Source organism: Neovison vison, chromosome 3, assembly GCF_020171115.1.
Source record: "Neovison vison isolate M4711 chromosome 3, ASM_NN_V1, whole genome shotgun sequence".
Classification (NCBI taxonomy): Eukaryota; Metazoa; Chordata; class Mammalia; order Carnivora; family Mustelidae; genus Neogale; species Neogale vison.
The window spans coordinates 127,760,192-127,785,343 of NC_058093.1; the positions used below are offsets into that span (position 1 = coordinate 127,760,192).

A 25,152-nucleotide genomic window follows, 5' to 3' on the forward strand; every position below is an offset into this window, starting at 1 on the left:
ATGAATAATTTTAAATCCCTAAAATTCTAAGAAAATGTTTATTATTTCATTCCTCAAAAGCCAATTAATATGTCCTTGGAAACCCACAGAGCCACTTAACAGCTACCTTGCAAAACCAAACAATCAGGACTCAGAAGCAACTGGAAAGCTGTTAAGAGACAGGACTTCAGCAAAGGCATGTGAGGGGCAAGGCTTTTTGATAAAATGAAAAATGTGTCAAAAAACCTGCCCTAGAATCATTAAGCCTTAATCAGCTTCAGAAACGTCCAGTGTCAACATTGACTTATGGCACATGTTGGGAGTGCCACCCAGCAGGGTCACGTGAGCCAGGGGGCGGGCCACCAAGCAAATGCAGCGGGGACTCCCTATCTGAATGGGATAAACAGACCATGCTGCCCTTCGTCTGCGCCTGGCGGCCCACGCGGGTCCGCGGAGGGGTACGTACCTGTGTGGGTGCGGATGTGCGCCAGGAAAGCCATCGAGTTGCTACTCCGACACAGCTTCCCGCAGTACTTGCAAACGTTCCCCTGATTTTCTTCTCTCTCGCGGTTGATTTGTTCAGTGTCTTCCACTATGTACTTGTTCACCTCCCGGAGCAGTTCTTCATGCTGCCCTTTAATATGCAGAAATAAATTCTGTTCTGAATCAAAGGGTTCCGTACACTTGACACATTTAAAAGTCGCCCCTCCCTCCGGAAGCTCCTCTACACTGGCCTGCTCGTTTCTCATGTGGCCTGCACTGGCCAGATGCTGATGGAGATTGCTCTCAGTGTAGAACGACTTTCCACACAGTAAACAATGGAAGTGTTTCTCTTTTGTAGGGTGTTTCATGGCTATGTGAACATTCAGTCCACTCAAACCATCTGCTAAGAAGCCACAATCATCGCAACGAATTCGTGTGGATTCACCAAAGGAACCGCCTTCAGATTTCTTCTTTTTCACGCCTTGAGCACAGTCTTTAAAGGGCAACTCACTAATCCTCACACCTGTTGTGACCAGACCCTCTTCCGGCGGGTCTAACAACTCTCCATCTTCAGGGTTCTTGATCCTTATTATGGAAGAATCAAACCGGCCAAAACTATACATGGCCTGTCCTTTGTCATCAATACTGATTATAGTCTCATAAATGTCATTACTTTCAACTGCACTATCAGAAGCTGGGCCATCCTCTTCCAAAATAATTTTAGTTTCCTGTTGGGAATTCAACAGGATTTCCTTGTTCTCCAGAACGGGGTCTTCTCGAGTATCTTTCAAATCCTCTGAACTCTGCACACTCCCAACTTCGTTCTGACCATCGCTCTCCAGGTTCAGCTCCTGCCTTGTCCTTGTCATCACAGCAGGGATGGTGCCTTCAGCCAGATGCCCTCCCCCAAGACCTCCAGGACATCCAGGTTTGCTAGGGGCATTATCTATATTCTCCCCTGCCTGGCCGACATCGCTCTTACTGCGTGTGCTCTCATCTCCAGGCTCATCCAGCGTGCTGTGGACTCTCTCTACCGCCTCATAATCCAAAGCTGAGCTTCCTGAATTTTCATTCTGAAATCTGCTTGGGGAACCACAATTAGAGGAAATATTAAGGGGCACCATCTCCTCGGGTTTCAGAGCTTTATCCTTGGCCAGAGTCTGTTGGAAAGTTTCACAAAAGGAATGGTCTTCACTGAGATTAGATTCTTCTTCAGTTTCAATCTCCACGGAGGTAGGAGCATGGAGGACCTTAGACACATCTAAATTAGTGTCCTCATCCAAAACACAACAATCAGCAGTACTTTTAGATTTCAGAACTTCTTCAGATGGCTCGTCTGAAATTATCTGATATTCTTCAGAATTGTGTTGATGTTGCTCTTCGGAGATAATGATGTTTCTGGACACTTCTGTGTCAGAAGAGGTCAGGTAAGACTGCCTTTTCATCTTGTGTTTTTCTGTGGCTGCATGCCTAGTCATCTCTCGACGAGTCACAGCATAGTAATCGCAGGCCATGCAATAAAAAGCAAATTCTTTTGTATGTTTCCGTTTTATGTGGAGTTCTAGAGAAGCAGAAGAGTGAGCATTAAACTCACAGTGTATACACTTGTTATCACTCGAACCCGTCACGTCTCTCTGGGAGCAAGCATCCGCCTGCTGGAGAGGGTCCTCTGGTTCTAGAGACATTTGTTCCTTTTTATCAGAAAGCTGACTGTGGACTTCCCCATCTGTAGAATGAAATACATTTTCAACTTCGACTTCAGCTGGATTTCCATGCTCTAGCACTGGCTTTTCTGAAGTGGAGGTATCTGATTCAGCTGACCTATGAGCAAGTTCATCTGAACCTGCTGAAATGGCATTCCTTCTACAGGCTTCAAGGTTACCCCCTTCGGGGCCAACAACGATATCTGAACTCTGCTTGCCATTTGCTTCTATTTCTACACGTCCTTTATGTTTCTTAGTGGCACAGTGGCGCTCCATATCTCCCTTAGTTACAGTATAATACTTACACACTTTGCATAAATAACTATACTGGTGACTGTGTTTTCGTCGAATGTGAACAGTCAGGTTTGTAATACTAGAGGCCAAGAGACCACAGTGAGAGCATGTCCGCGAGATGTTACCTTTGGGTCTCCCTCTCTTTGGAGTAGTGGTCAAAGCTACCTCACCCTCTTTGGTCGTTACACCAGATTGTGGCATTTCCTTGGTAGTCAGTAGGCTCTTTTCCAGATAGGAATGCTCCTGCAACCGCACACCTTCTACGTGGCCTTCGATCCTTCCGTTTCCGGAAACGTGAAACTCATCTTTTTTGTCATTTGCACCTATACACACCCTTTCAATACATTCTTCAAAACTTAAGCCAATGTTGTTTTTCTTGGCGTTTTCCAGATGCTTGCTTCTCTTGATGTGCTTCTCCATTCCCTCCTTGCTGAGCGAGTAAAGATTGCATGCTTTACAAAGAAAGTGATAGTCCTGGCCATGCCGGAGCTTGATGTGTCTTGTGAGAACAGTGGAAGACCGCGTTTTATAAAAACACTTCTTACACTGAAACTGAGGCTTACTGGAGTGCCTCACTTCGTGCCCATGGCTTGCCCTGGACTTAGAAGGTTCTTCCTGAGCTACAGACTCATTCATAGGACCTTTTGTATCTTCTGATTCTAAAGTACTTAAGGATAAAGTCTGTAAAGCCAAATCACTGTTAAATGACTGGGAAGTCTTTGGTTGAACCAACAAACGAATATGCTTCTCGGTTTTTTTGTGTTCTTCCACGTCTTTCTCAGACAAGAAGAGACTGCAAGGAGTGCAAAAACAACCCATATTGTGCTTTTCCTTCATGTGGTCTCTAAGATTTAGTTCATGCTCAGAAATAAACGAACAGCACTGACACCTGAGGCCAGCGGCAGTGTGCTGATGCTGGCGGTTGTGCAAATGCTTATCAGGGTCCCCCCTCGACGTGCTGGAAAAAACACATGCCTGGCAGCAAAGCCTCGCCTCTCCCGCAGGGCCCCTCTCCCCATGGCTCCCCACGCCTCTCCTATTTAGCGCTCCGTGACCACAGTCTGTACGAGCACATATCTGGTGATCAGCAGCCGGCCTCGCTGTCGCAGAGCCGCCGGAGCACATGACAGGGGAGCTCCCTTTGTCCCGCATCAGGCCCGGGGTTTCCGAGGAAGTCACACGCAGACTGCGCACACTGCCGCCTGCTTCTCCAAGTTTGGCCACACACTCCGTCTCACTGGTCTTCACCTGCGTTCTAAAGTGTTTCATACACAACCTCGGGGGGTCATTAGTTGCTCTTTTACTCATTCCTAAAAGATTAAGCCTTTTCTTGGCCTGGCCTTTGAAGGTAAACGTGCCAGTTCGTCGTCGGAAGCCACCGCCCAGCAGGAGGACGCTGCGCTCGGGTCTTGGTCTCGGGCTGGCACAGACGCCGTGCGCTGCCTGGACGGTACTTCTGGTAGATTCCAACTTGTTGAAGAGACCCCCTGAGCTTACCAACGCTGCTATCTTTTTGCTTTTACTCTGGTTTTCAGGGCTTCGAGCTATCCCCACGGAAGTTACGTTTTCTTCAACCATCTCTACTCTTTCGGACGGAGTGCTCCGGGACGGCGTCATTTCAACGAGCAGCTCGCCGCCTCCACTCTGCTTGCACACGCCTCCTCGGACGTCGTGGAGTTTGCTTCCCGCGTTCCGTGCGCCTCTGGGATCACTGGTCCTCGCCGCGGGTTTAGCAGGTCTGGGTTTTACGCGAACGTTTTTTGTTCCCAGGGTACACGGTTTCTTGGGAAAGGGCTGTTTTGTTAAGATCTGCACAAATCCTCCGCGAGCAGCGAGATTCTGGCGCCGGAGGTGCGTCTTGCCGAGGTAGTGCGCGTTCAGCAGGTTCTCTTGCGCGCACTGGAAGCCGCACAGCTCGCACGAGAAGACCGGCTGCGGCCCGGGCGTCGGGCCCGCGTGCACGCGCAGCGCGGCGCCGCTCTCCGCCCCGTGGCCGCAGCGGCAGCACGCGGGGCCGGCCGCCTGCTGCGTGGGGCCCTCGGCGCGCGGCTCCTCGTCCGAGCAAGAGGAGAGCAGATGCCCGCAAACGCTGCACTTGAGAACCGGCTCCACGTGTCCGGCGGCACAACCCACACTGGTCTCTGTCCGGGGGAGAGGAGAGCCTCTTTCCGCGTCACAGGAGACCGCGTCCTGAGCAGACTCGTCGTCAGGGTCTGTCTTCGGAGACACCGCAGCACTAGGGCTAAAACCGCAAGGAGCGGAGAAGGCCCCGGGAGGACAAGGGCGGCCGGCCGGGCCCTCAGTGAGGAGCGCCTCCTTCGCGATCTCGCCGGGTGGGGCAGGCACGTCCGGGGTGGGGCCCTCGGAAGTGTCTGGGCCGGGAGCGCGCGGCTCGGGAGCGCGCGGCTCGTCGGGCTCCGGGGGCCCCGCGCCCGCGGACAGCCGCAGCCGCTTGGACGCGCGCTGGTGTCCGGCCGCCGCCGCGGGGACGGGGACGCGCGGGAAGCCTCTCTTGCCGGTGGGAGGCTCTGAGGCACGTGCTGTCCCGTCGCACACGGGCCCGCGGGCTACGGGGCGCGGTGAGGAACCTGTGGCGTGGGCTCCTCTGCTCCTGTTTTCATCGTCCTCGCTCTCGGGCTTCTTCTCCGCATCCATGGCCGCCGACGTGCTGAGGCGACCGCGGCCTGGCGCGGCTCACCGGGCGCTCGCCACCTGCGCAGAAAACAGACAGCGGGTCAGGCCGCGCACGGGACACACAGCCTCGTCCGGAGCCCGCCCGGGGTGACGCGCGCGAGGGCCCGTCGCCGCCGGAGCCTCCCTGCACACCGAGCGGGGCACGCGGCCGGCAGGGCCGCACGGCCAGGCCTTCGTCAGGGCCGGGAGCGGCGCCCGCGCGGGGCCTCGGCGAGTCTGCGCGGGAAGAGGCCTCGCCGGCTCGCGGCACCGGCCCGAGCCCCGCTCCCCGCCGGCGCACGGCCGCCGCTGGGATTCCGACGGGGAAGCCGAACCCCGGTCCGTGAAGCCGACGCAACAACCCGCTGTGACACGCGCCGGGACGCGGCCCGCTCCGCAGTCTGCAGCCCGAGGGCGAGGCCCCGCGCAAGCGTCCTCCCTTCCCTGCGGCGACGCGCCTCGCCTCCCCCTGATTTTCTAAGCACGTCCTCGTCCTCGGTCCCTCCTCGCCGCGCCGCCGCCGCCGCCGCGGCCCTGCGCGCTCTCGCGCCGGCGCAGAGCTCCTCCCTTCCCAGCGCCAGGCCCGGTTTCCTCACCCGACAGCCACGCGGCGCTCGCTGAAGGCTCGGCACCCGCGGAAACGTCCGCAGGAGAGCAGGATTAACGAAGCAAATGCGGGGGGCGGGGGGAGAATTTCACTGAATAAAATGCTTTAATATCAATAATAATGATTTTATTTTTCCTTATGCTATTTAATTCAATTAAAACCTATCATTTTCCATTTACTTTACACCAGGACTGGAATTTTTAGCCAAATGCCACTGGATTTCGTATGAATAAAAAACCATCCAATATTATGGCCTCAAAGCTAATGATAACTATTTTATCTATTTAATTTTTTCATAACAACAAACCCAATAATGGCTGTTGCTCTGACACTGCTTAAAGCAGAGAACAAAATATATTTATGTGATACCAAATGCATGAGCAACAGAAGAAAAAGGGAATAAACTGGGCTTTAGCAAAATTAAAAATTTCAAATGACTGTGTGCTTCATCGGCCACAATCAAGAAAGTAAAAAAACAATCCACAAAGCAGGAAAAACATTTTGCAATCATCTACCCAACACGGGGCTTAATCTAGAACATATAGAGAACTCTTACAACGCAATGATAAAAAGATGAACCAATTTCTAAATGAGCAAAGGGGCTCACTATGCATTTCTCCAAAGAAGATACACAAACAGCCAAAAAGCACATGAAACATACTCTGTCAGTACGCGTTAGAGAAATGCAAATCAAAACCATAATGCAATACCATTTCATAATCATTAGGATGGCTAGAATCAACACGTCAGACAGTAACAAGTGTTGGTGAGGATGTGGAGACATCAGACCAATCACACAAAGGCTCGTAGGGGATGTAAAACGGTGACGCCACTTGGAAAAGAGTCTGGCGGTTCCTCAAATGACTAAGCATGGAGCCACCATACGGCCCATGAGTTCTGCTCCAGGTATACGGCCAAGAGAAGTGCAAATATGCGTCCTTGTGAAAACTTGTACACAAATGTTTACAGCAGTATTAGTCTTAATAGCCAGGGGGGTGGAAACAGCCCAAATGTTTATCAATGGATTAACAGAAAAACTGAATGAGGTATATCCATACCCACACGATGGAATATTCAGCCATATGAAGGAATGGTATTGACATATGCCACAGTATGTGTGAACCTTGGAAATGCTAACTGAAAGAAGCCAACTACAAAAGACCACACAGCATAGGATTACTTTCACTGGAAATGTCCAAAATAGGTATATCTATAGCTATAGAAAGCAGGCCAGTGGGTCCTTAGGGCTGGGGAAGGAGGGCAAGACGGGGTGAAAGCTACAGATCATAGAGTTTCTTTCTGAGGTGATGAACGTGTTCTAAAATTTCCTGTGGTAATGGTTGCACATGTCCATGAACATACTTAAATCCATTAAACTGTAGTTCAAATGGTATCTCAATAAAGCTGCTTAAAAATACACAAATTGTCATATATAACCTACAACACAAAAGCATCTTCTATTTAACTGTCTTACAAGAACAGTGTACCATTCTTGTAAAAGAGTAAAAAAGATAAATGTATATAGTTTTATTACACTTACAAGATATTTACCATTTCTCAAGATGTGATCCAGAAAATATAAATTCAGTAAGAAGTTAATAGATGTTTGGGCAGGAAAGATAAACCTCTGGTCAAATACATTTAAGCAACTCTGGTTTGAACCAAAGTTTCTTTACCATAGGATGTTTCAGCACATAAGCATTTCCCAAACCAACTTCATTATAGAACTCATTAGTTATAAAGAATCAAGAGACCAGTCATTCCAAAGGACCCTTTAGAAAATGCTCCTTTAAATAAAGCATTAGTTCTGCTATTCAACATTCGTAATTAAAGCGTAAACGGCGGGGGGGGGGGATGAATCATGCATCTGTCCCCAAAACGTCATGAAGTCCCTACCATAAGCCAAGTATTCTTGGTTGTAGATACTGGAATTACGGCAAAGAACAACACAAAATCTCTGCCTTACATTATAAACGGTAGGACAATTTTTTTTTAGTAGAAATATTGCCCAGTCCAGAACGTCCATTTCGAGTCAAGAAGAGTCAAGGAACTGGATTTACTCTTGCACATGAAACAACTAAAAAAGGAAAACAGAACGAAACAACAACAACAAAAAAATCAGGCAAAATCTATGAAAGAGCAGCATAACACTTCGGACAGCAGAAACTACACTATGGTGATCAGAGATGAGCTACAAAAGAAAAGGAGTCCCAGTTTATAGCCCGGAGAAAAGGACCCAGGCCACAGCACAGCAATGGGGATCCCAGACAGAGCCCAGGGATCTTCCAATAGAGTTGAAGGGCAGCTAGAATCTGTTGGGCAGAGTCAGAAAGAGGAGAAACACCAGAAAGAGAAGCCCAGAGACCTACACGGGGTCCCTCATGGGTGTCCCTATCAAGATAGATACCACGCCATCTTCCCAAAAAATTGTCTCCTGCCTCTCACACTCACTCCTGATAACTTCCCCTCTCTCCCTGAGGAAACCACTGCCCAGTCTTCTGCAATGAATTAGTTTCACCTGTCCCAGAAGTTCACAGAAATGGAATCAGACAATAGGCCTTTTGCAGGGAGAGGGTCTGCCTTCTTTTGCTCAACACAGTGTCTCTTGCATATACGAAGAGTACGCACATCCCACCCCCAGTGAGAGCATGTCCCGTTGTACAGGTACACCACAATTCCGTGGACGGACCCTTCTTTGGCTCTTAGGACAAAGCCACCATGAATACTCTCAGACAAGTATTTTTATGAACATATATGTTCATTCCTTTTGTGTAAATACCTCGGGGTAGTAAGGCTGGACTACAGGGACAAATGTGTACGCTAATCCTCTGAGAAACTGACTGAGCTTCTTACACAGCGACCAGCAATGTCAAGCATTTTGACTGATGCACACATTTTCACCAATATTTGATGCTGCCAGTCTTTTCAATTTATGTCATCCTGGTTGTGTGTATGGCTCTCATCTGCACTTCGCTGATGACTGCTGATGGCCCTGAATACTTTGCTGTGTGCTTTATGAGATGTTCACTAGCCTTCTGCCCACATCTTATACAGGTCGCCTCTTTTGTTACTGAACCAGGAGTTGCTTATGTGTTCTGAATATAAATCACTTGTCAGATACAGGTTTCACAAATATTTTCTCTTTTTATTTTGCTAATGTATTTTGATAAGCAAAAGTTTTAAATATTGATGCAATCAGTGTTTTTCCTATTGTGGTTATTTGTATGCCTGGTGTATTTCCTGTCCCTCCATGCTAGAATATAAGGACATGGTTTCTTTTATCCACCCTTACATCCAAAGAGCCTAGAACAATTCCAAGCACATATAAGGTACTAGAATAAACAAATACCTCACTGTGATGTAATAAATGTCTCTTCTCCAAGTTTTTTTTTTTTAAAGACTTTATTTATTTGACAGAGAGAGATCACAAGTAGGCAGAGGCAGGTGGGGGGTAGGGAGGAGAAGCAGGCTCCCTGCTGAGCAAAGAGCCCAATGTGGGGCTCAATCCCAGGACCCTGGGATCATGACCTGAGCCAAAGGCAGAGGCTTTAACCCACTGAGCCGCCCAGGCACCCCATCTTCTCCAAGTATTTACAGGTAAAATGAAAAATGTCTGAGACGTACTTCAAAGCAGTCCAGCAGAGGGGCACAGTGAAGGCTATGTGCTGATAATGATTAATGCTGACAGACAGTTACATGGAAAGTCAATGTATATTGAATTTAATCAATATACATTTTATATTGATTTTTATATTGATATCAATATTTTGAAATTGAATATTGAATACTGAAATCAATATTTGAATATTGAAATCAATATTTATATTGATTTATATTCATATATAGTTATATATTTTTATATATTTATATATGATTTATATTTATATATAAATTTCAATTTATATTGAATATAATCCTATCAACTTGTGTATATATCTGTATATGTACATGTTTGAAAATGTCCCTAACATAACCTATGTTTAACATTTTTTAGTGTTTTCTCTAAAATGGTGTGAGTTCTCTTCCTTTCAATGAGGAGTCCAACTACCTCTTTCCCTTCCAACATGGCTCGGACACACAACCATACTGCCTTCACTGTGGACACTAGCAGGAGCTTCACCTATGAAGTGTACGTATAGAACAAACGCTGACTTAGGGGGACTCACACACGTACACCTCTGCAGTGTGAATGTTCTAATGATGGAACAACACACGACTCCATTTTTTCAGACAGAAGAGTGACAGCTGCATTAATACACGCACACAGAATAATAAAACCCTTTATTATATTCTATATAATGTCTCCAAAATTTTTAAAACAAAAGAAGAAAATATTTCTACACTTGTTATCGCCCAACTGATTTTTTAAAGTGATGAAATAATTCAACATCTCATTTTACCGAGAAAGAATACTGCACACTCAACAAACACACTGAGGGCCAACCGCAAGAGGGGCACTAACGTGCTGCCCGTGCGTTCTTCGCCCTCACCAGGCTCTTGTTCTATCAGGAGCCATGTGACATCCATGCAAAAGTACTGTAATACAAGGCCAGGTGTACATATGTGTGACAGGAACTAGAATCTACAGCTGTGTAAATGAGCAAGGAATCCTACTTCCAAGCAGAATATTTGGCCAAAATGGCAGAAATATCATTTGAGCTAAATCTTGAGGAAACTAAAACTGCTTTTTCCTTTTTGTGACAGAGCAGATAGGAACAAACAACTCAAGAAGAAGGAAGGGATTAGACAAAGCCACACAACACTAACAATGCAAGTACACAAGACTGTCGTCCACAGTCCGGACAGCTACCGCGCTGGTTTTCTACTACACTGCAACTGCGAACAGAAGAAGAGTGTCAACCAAGACCACATCACACAAGGCTTTGAATTGAAAGTTGAAATGTACTCAGTAGTGCCAATGAGGAGTCACCAAACACAACACTGATTAATTTTTTATTTTGATTTTGATTATAATTAATTTTTATTTTGATTATGATTAAATTTTCAGTATGCAGGACGCATCACAGGGAGAGAAACTGCAGAAAGAATGCCTTCTAGTAGTTTTAAGTTACAAGGCCCAGAACTAGAAGGATGTCAGTAAGGAGAAGTGTAAGATGATTTAATAAATATCTTAGAGTGATCTAGAGAAGATTAAACAGAAATGAGAACATTTATGCTAATATAAATTAAACAGAAGAGTCTTCAACAGAAAGATTATTAGAATAAGCACCAAACTGCCAACGGAGATGCGGGAGAGAATCCAAAGCTCCCTCAGCTAGGACTGTTTAAGCGCTCATTTTTCTGGACGCAAATTTCATTCATTCACTCAACAAACACTGACTGAAAGCCAACCAGAAAGCACCTTAAATTTTCTCAGAAACAAAGCAAATAGACAGTTAGGGGACTTACTGCAATCCTTAGAGCAAGTAAATCATAATCTCTGTTTCTTCTCAAAGTACTGGTACCAGTCGAGAAAGAAAATGAGTCTCAGGTAAGACTTCAAGATTCAAAAGACCTAGGAGGTGTCTACACCAAAGTAACAGGTATATTATTAACCCAATCTTCTTAAAGCGTCTGATTCCTATATGAATCCATCAATCACCATTCAACACACATCCTCACTGTGCCACAAAGATCCTCTAATACACAACTCCATTTATAGTATGCACTCATCCAAATTCCCAGCAAGTTGTTCCTTGACTTAAAACGACAGAGGGGCGCCTGGGTGGCTCAGTGGGTTAAGCCTCTGCCTTCGGCTCAGGTCATGATCTCAGGTCCTGGGATCAAGGTCCTTGGGCTCTCTCTGCTCAACAGGGAGCCTGCTTCCCCCCTCTCTCTCTGCCTGCTGCTCTGCCTACCTGTGATCTCTCTCTGTGCGTCAAATAAATAAATAAAATCTTTAAAAAAAAAAAAAAAGACAAAGAAACAAGTAAGCTGCATGTAACTTTATCATTTTCAATTTCACCTATAAAGTATTAACTCACCAAGGCTCTGTCATGAAAGTTCCTGTTCTAACTGAAATAATTTCTGCTACAGTTTAAAATTCTTTAAAAAGTTGCAAGAAGAATTCAAAACACTCATATGCTTTTTTTTTTTTTTTTAAACACTCATCAACTTCTTACGAAGGAGATACAACAAATCCATAGCAGCCTTCTGATGACACCTGGTGGCCGGTGCTCACAAGAAGTTTCTTTCAGCATTTTAGAGAAAGAACTTCAGAAACTACTCAACCATTTCACATGCTATCTTTACTCTGGGAGGGACGCATGAAATCTCTCCCTTCACCCTCCTCCCTTCGGTTGTACTTTTCACTCGTTCCAAGTTCATCTTCACTTCCCTCTTCGTCCCTTTTCTCTTTTCTGACGTGTATGTGTGCAGTGAGCTTGAGCCCAGGCTCACGCGTGCTCACTTTCTCTCTTACACGCTCACACACACTCTCTCACTGGTGTGACAAAGCCACCCACACTAGAAACCACCTCTCCCTGCCTCCGCCCCATGGCATCTCACCCTTCAACCTCCTGCCCTCACCCCAGCTGGGGGCACAAGCGGCGTGAAGTGAGCATGTGCTGGCACCAGACCAACGGGAAAACCAGCCTGGCAGGTGCACACACACACACATCTAAAAACTCCCAATGGTCTTTTGTCCCTTCCCTTTAGGAGTTCAGAAAAGGATGAACTCCAGAAGTCATCAAGATGTGACAGTAGGAATTCCCTCCTCCCAGAAGGACAGGGTAAGACAGGTACAACTTCCGACAAGCCTGTTATGAGCTGCGAAGGTGACAGACGAGTGAGATAGGAACAGAGAGAAACCAGCGACTACTCAGATTTCATCCAGCTGCCACTTCCAGCTAGCCCTCCCATCACACCACTACCTCGCTGGACAGAGTACCACCGAACATCCACCCGGAGCTGCAATCTGTTACACAGACCACGGAACACTGACATCTGATCCCACAAGAAAAAAGATCACTTTTCTATGAAAATGCTTGCAAGCTGAGTGAACTCTTGATGACAGAGTATAATTTAACACGCTAAAAACCACTGACCCGATAACACCAGAGATCACGTGACCACTAGGGACAGATGTGTACGCAGCTGTGGTTGATGCACCATCCGACCAGTGCAGGAACACTTGAGCCCAGTAAAACTCACGTCCTTGTCCACAGAACGGGCCACAGTGCATTCCTAAGCAGTAAGTTTGCAGGCACATTCACTTCCTCACCCAGGGAAAGGCCTGTGGTAGTTTAAAATGAATCCACAGATTCATTTTAAAGGACGAAACCTAACTGTCTCCCCTTGGTGTGGGCCAGCCTTGCTGACCTGCTTGTAAGAGACAGAAGAGAGTGCAAGCCCAGGTATCCGAACCAGACACCAGGTTGTAAAAGGCACGAGCTTTCTGCGTATGCCTCCCTGGCCTACCTGTTGTGAGGACATTCATGCAGCCTGTATTTGTGGAGAGACTGAGCTCCTACCAAGTGCCAGAGAGGAACAAGGGGCTCCTGCCAGCTGGTGAGCAGCCCTTCCAGCCCCAGGCCAGACTGCAGAGGACGAGAGCCCCACAAAAGCCTGGCTGCTGGAGAAACCTGGAACCAGAACCTTCCAGACCCACAGAAGCCAGGAGGTAACAGATCCTTGTTGCCTTAAGCCACTGGGTTTGACAAAATGTGTTATGTAGTGACAGAGAACAGAACGCCCTTCTCTCCTGGTCACCTTGGCAAGAATAGATATGGCTCAGTTTCACCCTCCTTCATGTATATTTTATATATATTTCCTTTCCTATGTGCTCCAATCTTTAACAAGAATCCTCTGTGCTAGCACAGTAAGATTAAGGTACACAGCAGAGGAGTATGTGTTCACTCAAGTACAATGTTTGAAATGCGTACCGAGAGCACAACTCCTATCAAACTTCCCTGAGAATATTTTAGAACTTTCCTTAACTGACATTTACATTTATACCTCTTCCACTACCAAAACCAAATCTGACACAGCTTACAATGGAAAACTGATCTAATAAAATCAAGAGTTATTACAGAGCTAACTAATAAAGAGATGAGGTAGAGTTTTAAATTTAGATTTGTATGGAATAATTCAAGAAATGTCTTAATGGTTCCTGAAAAACCTGCTCATTTTGGACGAAGACATTCACTCGTATAGGCCCTTGGAACTGCTTAGCAAGCCACCTGACCCAGAACTAACGGTAGCCATGAGTTCCCTTCCAGCGAGGCTCAGAAATGCTCTCAGCCTACACTCCTAATAGTCCCCAGGCCGAGGGTCACAGACATGTACAGCCACAGATCACGTGACCCTCTCCTGCCCCCAGCAGAACACATGCAAGCTCAGGAGACCTGGGGACCTCTGGCCACAGGACTCCAGGAGCCTGATTAAGTCCCAACTCAAGTATCTCATGGACCGTGTTCAGTTTAATCCCACCAAAGAACCTCCCCCGGCCAGAATCTAAGGACTCAGTGAAGACCAGTGGCCCAAACTTTGTGCTCCCCAGCCTGAGTGACAGGTAGGAGTAAAGGCAAACTACCTGGTGGGAAAAAATTCTCACTCAAGTCAGAATGGAATTTTGCTTCTATTCCAGGGATATCTACGTTTTATTTCTAATATCCAATTCACTTTTCTCTGAAAGTTAAAAATCAGAGTTTGTGCTTAGTGCCTCAGAAAGAGCTAAAACAATGACTTAAAAAACCATATTAATAAGGATCAAACACGGTGATCACAACAGAATAAAAAGACTATCATCCCTATCATTACCAAAGATTTCCACCTTTCCAACACTATTTATGAAAATGTATTAAAAGCAACATAAAACAACAAATCATGGGACAAAAATAAACTGCAAAAGAAGCTCAGCGTCCATATCCGGCTACTTCATTTTCGTTGGGTTTTGGTTTTTTTTTTTTCCAATCTTCCTATACTTCAAGTACTATTTTCCTAATACAGTAAGTTGATCCAGTAACAAACTTAATTTTATGATAATCTTAAATCAACCACCTTTGACAAATGCAGCTTTTGCAGTCAGAAATATTTTACACAGAAAGCTAAAATTTAATATATCTCTCAAAAAGCGTTTATTAAACCAATGTTTGTTAGTATTTCCATCAAATATTTTTAAATTTATTTTAAAGAAATAAAATTTTTATTGGAAAAGGAAAACAGGATAAAAGAAGAGAACGAGTAGAGAATGAAAAAGTTCAGGGCTATTAAAAGCAGACACATAGGATCCTTAGTATCTTATGCCATTTGAAAAGGTTGCTTTACTATCAGTGTAACTAATCACAATGAAACCATCTCTTACAACTAAAGACATTATAATGAATTTTCTTTACAACTACAGAGAAATGGGATTTGCTGTTTCACATCAAATAGAACAGGGTGTATAAATTCTTCTTCCTATTTATTGTAAAATATAATTTCATCTATAAAATCAGTCATGAAATATTAAAACTGAAACAACAGAATTTATATCCTTTACTTAATTTAGTTTAAACGGACTATTCACTTAAAAAAGGGGGGGTACGTGTGATAGAGCCCCCTGTACTTTCTCATTAAGTGTTTCCATTAGACCCTTTATTTTCAAGAATTTATAATATGCCCATAAAAAAAGCATTCCATGATAAAACTTAGTATACTTTTCTCAGATTTGCCTTTTATCTTTTTCAAAAGGCAAGAGAATGAAGCACATGGTATATGAAAGCTGAGGAAAAAGGAGGAGAATAAAAAGAAACATGTAATATATTTACTCTGAAAATTTTAAACACTAGTAAAAAAGAACATTAAAGTGCAAGGAAGGAAGTCTTTGTTTTCCTCCCAACCGGTCCAACGAAAGGCTGCAGGACGTGTGGCAGCCACCGACCCTGAGCCTCAGAGTCCTGGGTTACATGGGAGGGAAAGATAAGACCCCTACATTCGAGGAGAAAACCCCTCAGTGACAGTAAGAAGCCACTAACCACCAAGAGAAAAGGTATGGATTTTTTTTTCATTCCAGTAGAAAAATAGGAATAAAAAGGGAATTTCCAAATTGCGAATCTGGGAGACAACAAAAACACGTCCCAAGACACGTTCCAGAGTTCTTGGCGAGACCTCTTCAGCAGGTCCACTGGGGAGAGCGGGGACGGGTACAATGGCTCATCACAGAGCTGAAGGGAAAAAAGACTGAAACTGCTAATTTGGGGAGAAATCTGGAAAACACTGTAATTCCAAATGTCAATAAGCTAACACACGATATAAAACTATCAAGCCTCAAGACATGTGGAATATAAATTATTAGGTATGAAAAGATGTGGGTGCTAAGAAAGTATATTTAGAAAGGAGAAAGCCTTCAGTGTTCAATTTTTAAAATGGATGCAGATCCAACCAAGTCCATTTACATACCAAAGTTAATAGTTTTTCTCCTCTGGGTGGCAAAATTATAGGTAACTTTTTTTCTTTTTCCTAACATTTTCCTATACTTTCTAAAATAGATTATTTTGGGGGGGAACTTGGACACTTTAAAAAGTCTCTGCAGATGGCTGAAGTAATGGAAATTGATGACCACCATCAAGAAAAGAAGAGAAACCCTAAGAAAGAAATACATTCATGACTGTGGTTCTTGGACTAAACTCAGAGTCAAAATAAATAAAAGGATAGCTATGGGGGATGTTTGGTGAAACACTCAGGACCTCCCACTGACAATCAAGAAAGGAGGGAGGTGGGCAGCAACAATTAACACACCATTAACACCCAACCCTGGCATCCAACACCATCCCTATTAAACGGAACCTGGCAGCCTCAAGAAATGAGAGATCCTAGGGCTGGAGCAAGGTATGTGTACAAGATGAGCCTGGAACATTTTCTTTATTATGTCAAAAAGTGGAGAAATGCTTTAAAAAACAAAACAAAACAAAAAAAAAAAAAAAAACAACAATGTAACAAAGACACTGGAGTCAGCTGGAAAGAGCTCCCACTGGCCAAATCTGGGACAAATGGAGCATCAAATATAAGCACCAGTAGACACAGGAATGGTAAGTCCATATTGATAGGTGGGAGACAGACACATGGATGAACCGATGGGCAAACGACGGCTGTGTGTATTAGGATGCTGATGACCAACTGGTAAAGAGGGACAGAGTGAAGGAGACAGACAATCATAGTGGCAAAGAGTGTCAAAGAATCACCAATGGGTGCTAAATCGGGGGGGGGGGTGGATCATTTCGATATGCAGAATGCTTAAATGGTGATAAAGCAACTGCTTATCAGTTGCAAGGGAAGAATTAAAAAACAACCTCAGTGACTCACTGTCTGGTGGATAAATCAGCAACACCTTGTGGGGGGAGGGTGGTAAAAATTAACACCCTCAAGGAAGGGCAGATAGACAGGGTATGCCTCCAGACAGAACACTCTTGGAAGGACAGGACCCCCATGCATCCATGCAGCTGAGAATGCAGATCCTGCCGTGAGACAAGAGGAAACAGCAGACAAACACAAAGTGAGGAATACTTTATTTAACATAGAATAAAAACAAACAAACAAAAAAAAAAAAAACGGGGAGGACTACATGCTTCACCAATGTCAATGTCATAAAAGGCAAATACTATGGAAACATTCCAAATTCAAGGAGGCAGAGGAGACAGGACAACCAAATGCAATACCTGTTGTCAACCTGGATCCTGTGGGAGCAGGAAAAAATGCTACTAAGGACATTTTAGGTCCACCGACAAACAGGACTGCGATGATTAACTGTATGTGTTAACTAAGTGGGCTAAGGGATAGCCAGATAGCTGGCAAAACACTACATCTGGGTGTATCTATGAAGGCATTTCTGGAAGGGACAAGCACCTGAATCAACAGACTGAGTAAAGATCACCTCACCAATGCTGGTGGGTGTCCCCCAATCAGCTGAGGGCCGACATAGAACAAAAAGGCAGAAAAGGGGCAAATTTGGTTTTTGTTTTAGCTTGAGCTGGGACATCCATCTTCTCGGGCCTTCACACTCCTGGTTCTTGGGCTTTCAGATTCAGAATGAAAACACCAACATCTCCGTGTCTCCCGGCTGCAGAAAGCAGACTTGGGGCTCCTAACCCCGATGCCATGTGAGCAAGCCCTGGCCCACAGCCACTCATCCGCGTGCACACGCACATGTGTCTACTCTCCTTCATGAAGCATCCTGACACAGAGCTCTGTACAGGGTAGTTCTGGAGGAGAATAGTGAGGCGAAGTTTTCTGACTTAGTTCTGGGACTTCTAGAAGAGGCTCTCTAATCTGATTAAAGATGCTAACAACTCTGTTTTCAGTAGAGAGAGCACTTCTATTTGGTCCACGATAAGAACGGATTGCGGATCCACACAATATCTGCACTGGATATTCCTAATCAACCACTTACATAAATGCAAGAGTTGAATGATTCTACACACGATACTAACGCATCCGGGAGCCACAGAATATAATGACTGGCTACTTGGCCCTAATGCAGCCGGACAAAATGATGAAAGAAAACGATGAGCTCGGGGAGTCGGAGTCCCCACTCAAGCATAGCATAAAGGACCGGAGAGCCTCCAAGCGTGCCCTGGAGGAAAGCCTGATCTCTGCAGGGTTCAAAGTGCTGGGTCTCAAATGCCAGACAGCCTTCTGAGACTGGCTAGATCAGAAAGCCGGCCGAGTGCCCGTCTCGCACAGTGCACTGTTCCTCTGAGGGCACTAACCAGGAAGGACCCAGCCGCTCAAGACTGGGATGGGGACACGCAGGAAGCCTGTGATAAAGCTGGGGATACGGAGTCCCTAAGTTCTGGTACATCTTCTTTGCTGGCAGAAGAGGTCCTCCCAACTCCAACAGTGCCCTCACACCAGTCTCATATTTCATATATCTGTATTTAATATGTCATTGGTTCTGTTTCTCTGTAAGTACCAATGTAAAATTATAAAATTAAATACTTCAATTATTTACAGGAATATCCTTATCTCTAGAAAACAGACACTGAAAGATTTATAGGTAAAGGGTCACGATATACTTAAAATTCACTCTCAAAAGGTTCAGGAAAAAAGTGTGTGTGTACACACATGTGTGTGTAGGAGAGAGTATGCATACTCTCCAGATTATCCCCAAATAAAAAGTAAAGAACACGACCACCAACAAAAAGGTGAGGGGGTTTCATACAGATGGCTTATAAAGACCTCGCACATCTCTACTAGCCATCGGCGGGGGGGACGGTTAGAAGACTAGAATGCTCCTTAAAAGTGACAAACATCACTTCTTAGACTTGACAATACCCTTACTCTACACACTAACTAGTAGCTCCCATGTAGACTCCCAGGAATCCAAAAAGACGTGACTTCCGATTGAGGGCCTACTGCAGAAGTTATCCTTCCTAGTATAGCTGAGTCTCTGTACTAAAGAGTTTTAACTCCTTTGCCATCACGGGGGGGTAGGGGATGCTGGCATCTTTCTGTCCATTTTTTCCCACTGCGTTTCCACACCAGCCTTAAAAAAGTCCTGGGAGATGCCAAGGCCAACAGAACGTCCCACTTCAGAGGAGTATGAGGGCATTTTTCCCAGTCCTGGCAAAGCTGGTTAACGTGCTGAACCTTCAAAATTCCAGTGGCATCAACCACTATCTGCAACAGATAAACCTTCCTCACGTCCCACGCAAAAGGCTGCAAACCGGCACACACGGCGGAGCTTCCCCGCAAAGGCACGATGTGAAAAGGCACACAGTGGGCACATACGGCTGAGGCATCACAAGACTTCTCACGTCTGTAGGTCCAGTCGGCACCTCTTCCGTCTCCAGTCCTCCACATGGGGGCTCTGACCGTAGCATCCAGTCCAGTTCTCTGTGACTAGGAGCCGCTGGCAATCATACACACCTATGGGTCCCTTCATTACGCTAGAAGGTTCTCTCTGCAGGTTTCTTGCCATTCATTACACAGAGCTCTTGTGCTTCTGTAACTTTTCTTAACCCTTTTCCCATAGTTTCCACCTAAACTAAAACTGCACTTATTTCCGTTCTTAAGTTTCCCTCTGAACACTCCTTCTGACTTCCATTTTGCTGTTTTTGACTAAGCCTCTGTGTCTCTCACATCTCATTCTAACTAATTACTATGTGAGAGAAGGTTAAATAACCTCCAAACTTTATTTAATGCTTACATTAAACTTTAATTTGAACTTTATTTAAATGATTGTTCTTGGAGTATTTTAACACACTTCTTCTGTTTTACCTGATATGGTACAAATTACAAAAATAAACTCATCTGAAATTCTATCACCTTTCCTTTATTTGTCTTCCCTGTATTTATCCTGCCTGATATGAGTGTTAATGAATTCAAAAAATAAAAAAATAAAATATGGGTAAAGAAAGGCAGGAGAGAAAACGACTATATACAAAGTCAGACTCTTCAAAAGCAAAACCAAAAAAGGCTAAGTTTCAGTTTGCTCATCGTCTATAGTGCCTAAGACTCATCTACAAAATTCTGGAACACTTGAACGAAGAAGCTCCCTTCTCAACTTAGAAGGCAGATATTCTGTATTAATTTATACATCAGGAGACAAACTACCAAAAGGAATGAAGAGGTTAGAACATAAAGTGTGTATAAGTCCAACATCTTAGGTAAGTTCTAGAACCGAGAGGGGAGTGAAGACATGCTTGGGGTACCTCCTTGGTTACAAGGATGGCAGAGTTGCCCCCCTACAAAGCCCCTGACACTGCTGAAATGCCCAGAATGTCCCCTTGGTGGCACCTTACATATGCTTAGGTGAACAAAAGAATATGGGTAACAAGAAGGAGAAGGGGGACAGCTGAGTGATTTCCCCACTGCCCTTCTTTCCTTATACACCCCAAATCATTTAAAGCAGTGATCTGGTGGTGCTTCTCAGCTCCCTTCAAGCCTTGTCACCCTCCGTGTGCTCGGGGCAAGGTCACCATCACGTGCTTTCTCTGCCACAGATTCAGTGTTTTCCAAGATCTCCCCTTCCTTCCATGCTCATGGTTGAGACGTGCTGTTTGGGTGATCCCTCAGTGACAACAAATGTAGACAGTAAGCAAATAGAGGACCAACCTTCTCAAGAGGAAAATGCTGCGGCCAAAGCCTCCTCAGACAAATGTGTCTGCTGGTTTCCAGTGGCTGCATTTATTTCTATTTAAAACCTATGGATGAAGTACGGAAGTGACTAAGGAACAGTGTTTCGCATGTGAACAGAGATATCACTAATGCCATTTTAAAATGAAGTCCTATACCACAAGCAAGGATTTTTAAATAAGTCTGTGTTACTCAACTATGTATAGGAAAAAAAAAATAGGACCAACTTAGGACTCCACATATACTAACACATCACTTCCTATGACAAGGCCAAGTTAAAAAAAAATTTGAGATTAAAATACTATGGTATGAAATACAGCAAAAACAATGAAGTAGGCAAATATCAACACTTGGAAAATTCTGCATCACATACATCTTACTCATTTACTAATTTTTTAATTCTATCAATTCTTAAAAATCAGTAAGAATTGTCAGCTCTGAGTTCATTCTGAAACTAGCATGCTCGGAAAATCAGTCCTTTCCCGCCTGCTAGCGGCCCTTCCTCGGTGGTCTCACGGGGCCATTTAGGGAGCGTCACATGTGGCTAGGAGCCTCCTTCAGATCACACTTCTAAGAAAATAGGGCAGAATGATAGAACACCCCAGCCCTGTAATCCCACGCTTCCGCACTCTGAGGAACAGCTCACAGAACTCGATCTGTAGAGAAGGGTAACTGCAGAACACTTATTTCCTACAGCTTCACAACCTGCTTTTCCTTTTCTGATTTGGATACAAGAGCTGGAACCAACCCGACGAGAAGTTAATGCCCTAACACCTTAAGTATTATAAGAAGTGGGCTTAAAAACGGGTCAAACACAAATACAGAAGTCTATGTCTTGCTCTCGTAAGCTTCCAAGGCAGGTAGGTATTCCTGCTCTGCTGATGCTGGAATCCCAGCTCCTTTCACCTTCAGGGCCGTGCCTTAGAGCTTCCTCATTGCCTGCATCCAGCGGACAGAAGCAAAGGAGCAGGAAAGAGTCAGCACATTTGCTTCCTAAAAGCCTTGACTGAAAAGTGGCCTCTACAGCTTGACTCACACTTGCTTCCTGCCATGGTCAGGAACAGGCGGCCTAGGGCCCTGTAGCTCCATCGTATAAAAGAGAAAAACTGACAGGTTTAGGAGGGTGGCCAGCCCCCTCTACCACACACCAACCCCAAAGCTATCACAGTGCTTCTCACGAGAACATTAAGGAAAGCTTTCAGTCCTTACTAGACTTACAAAAGCTTTGAGAAAGGCAACTATTCCCAAGAGCACACCTGGAGCTCTTCCTTCCATGTTTGTACAACAAGGGAGTTACAGACCGCATCCATCAATTACAAATTCACCTAATCATCAAAAGTTGAACATTGTGCTTAAGAACATCGAGGGGTGCCTAAGTGGCTTGTCAGTTGGATGCGGCGCTCTTGACATCAGCTCAGTCATGAGATGGAGCCCCACGTCGGGTTCCCTGCAGGGCCTGGAGTCTGCTTGGGATTCTCCCTCACTCTCTCCCTCTCCCCCTCGAGCTTGCACATCCAACCCTGCACTTAGGAAGGCAGGCAGACAGGCAGGCAGTCTGGGGTAGGGACCAAAGTCTACAGTTTTGAAGAGATCCTGCATGACTGTGCTGAGCCAGACTCGGGATCTCCCGGATCCCAGTCCTTCCTACCCTCAAATAAACAAGACATACTTCACACATGTTCATAGGACTTGGAGCTGAGGCACAGAGGAGGAAGAAAGAAAAGGGAACAAGCAAGCTGAACCAGGAAAGAGAGTAAATGTGCTGTACTAAGCTGGCCGCCACACGGAGAGCTCAGACCCAACCCCACCCCACCAGACCATTTGCCTATGTCATCATTTGCCACAAAGAAATATTCTGAATGTCCCTTTGGCAAACACTGCCTCAACCTCTACCACCCTGAAAGCCTAGGGCGTTCATCACCACCCATATACAAAACCACACGACGGACCCAGAAGGTCCTTAATGAAAACTGTTTGATCTCATTTTTTGAAAGACAGTAATTTCTACTACCTCTACTAATGATCTAAATTTTCTAAGCTATTTTTAAAAGTACATTAGCACCTTAGTTTAAATTCTAATGTCTTTATAATTATATGCACTACTATAACTACGAGTCCTCATCCTATAATAACTGATCCAATAATTATATTTCAAATTCTGACCTATAATTCAGAATTAGCAGAAATCTTAAGTGAATTGTACACTTCAAAAGCAGTAATTTGTTGCTTCTTCTAGATTTAAAACACCAAGTTTCCATTATATTTAGTAACTGACAAGAACACTGAACTTTGGCTGCATCGGATGATTACACTGGTATAACTCCAAGTGTGTTAAACAGTGTCTTTTCCCAATCAGGCGTCTTATTACTTTACTTGTTTTTATTTAACACTGTTTTGTTGTTTGTTTGTGGGGCTTTTTTTTTTTATATTTTATTTATCTACTCAACAGAGAGAGAAATCACAAGTAGACAGAGAAGCAGGCAAAGAGAGGGAAACAGGCTCCCTGCTAGCAGAGAGCCCAATTCGGGGCTCGAACCCAGGACCCTGAGATCATGACCTGAGCCAAAGGCAGAGGCTTAACCCACTGAGCCACCCAGGTGCCCCGTTTGTTTTTACAGAACAAAAAGCAGAGCATATTAGAGAAAATAAAGGAGAAACGTGAACATCAAACACACTGAAAAGCACGGAGAGCTAAGACTGAGATAATGTAGCTTTAGCAAACCGCAGCAGAAACTAGAAAAGCTGAAGTATCTAAAATCTGTTTTAAGAAGCCTGTGTTCTACATCTGCCCATAAGGGATCTCTGACAAGCACTCCATGTGTCTGAAATGCAGACATCCCCGCTATGGAAGGACTATCATGGGCTGTCAACTTCTTAGTCAGGGGCTGACTTTGCTACAAAGTATGACATGATATAATTACGAATGTTTGACAGTTCTCCTGGTTTAGAAAATTTTAGCGCTCTGAATATTAAACAAAAATAGTAGTGCTATTTGGTTCTATAGGACATATAATTTGACTTAGGGCTTCTAGAACCACATTTTTATTTATCCTGTCCTTGTTAATTTCAAACCTTGATTGCTTTAAATAAGGTTTTCAGATAAGCAATGTTTAAGAAAAAGTCCTCTCATATGAGATAAATATGACACTCAGAAAAATTATCAAAGGTTAAAAAAAAAAATAGGCAAAGGTAGACTTCCCAAAAGTTCCCTTTTTAGCAACCAGTTGCTCAAGTAAAGAAGTATGATTTCATAAACCCTCTGCAATAACACCACTTTCTAATGACCTGGAAGACACAGCCCTTAGAATTGCAACAGAATACGATTGTTTTTCAGCTTTAGGGACTTGTCATCTGCTAGAACGATAAAGCCACGTACATTTAAAAACAAACCTAAGACAAAGTAACATGGCAAGTGGGATGAGAAGAGCCTTTACCAGTCTTGCACACTCCCATTCTGACTTTCACATTTTTTCTCATAACACCAACATGCTCAGTCATTACTGTTTTGTCAAATTGTCTCCTTGCTCTGACCTTGTCTACAGTGTGTTTCAGATCAGACAGACTCACTTCCACGTGCCCACAGGTGCCTTCCTCCTCCGTAGTGGTGGCACTGGCCCCCACAAGTTCAGTGTGAGGGTCAATCCTCAACAGAGTATAAACTCAGTACATAATGTGCTTGGCACCCAGTAATTGCTCAGCAAGTATTAACAATCATTATCATCAAAACCAATTTTATTTTTGAAATCTCTGCTCCTGAAAGTAACTTTATACCCAACTCCTGCAAAAACACATCTTTACCACAATCACCCCATCCTATCTTTTTCATATAAGGTAACAGCATCTCTTATAGTCTTTGCAAACAGAAAATAAATAAATAAATAAATGTTTGTGTTTTAAATATGTGGTAGACACAAAAAATAATTTTAATGTGTGCAAGTAATTCGCATCATAGAAGCAAGCCCTGGCTACAGATCACAGCTTAAGAAAATGAAACCCTGGGCGCCTGGGTGGCTCAGTGGGTTAAGGCCTCTGCCTTCGGCTCAGGTCATGATCCCAGGGTCCTGGGATCGGGGCCCGCATCGGGCTCTCTGCTCAGCAGGGAGCCTGCTTTGCCCTCTCTCTCTCTCTCTCTGCCTACTCTGTCAAATAAATAAACAAAATCTTCAAAAAAAAAAAAAAAAAAAAAAAAGGAAAGAAAAAGAAAATGAAACCCTTATCTTCGTACTCCCTCTTGGTGCCCCCATCACCTAACCTCTTCTTACAGAACCATCTGCTAACACGAACTTTGTGTTTCTGTTTTACTACTTCATCAAATCTGAACTTCTAACAATATGCAATTTTGTATTGCAAATCTCTAAA

The 25,152-nt window shown here is 44.5% G+C and overlaps 1 protein-coding gene across 2 annotated transcripts in view; it reads right to left on the reverse strand.

The window, feature by feature from the left end:
- TSHZ1 (teashirt zinc finger homeobox 1) overlaps window positions 1–25,152 on the reverse strand; it is a 634,721-nt gene that overhangs the window by 602,398 nt on the left and 7,171 nt on the right. The window contains exon 2 of one of the 2 annotated variants that reach the window (XM_044242800.1): window positions 446–5,171. The exons of the other annotated variant lie outside the window; for it this stretch is intronic. Coding sequence (XP_044098735.1) covers window positions 446–5,114 — 4,669 coding nt within the window. The 5' untranslated portion in view covers window positions 5,115–5,171. The remainder of the gene's footprint in view (window positions 1–445; window positions 5,172–25,152) is intronic. 2 annotated transcript variants of the gene reach the window in all.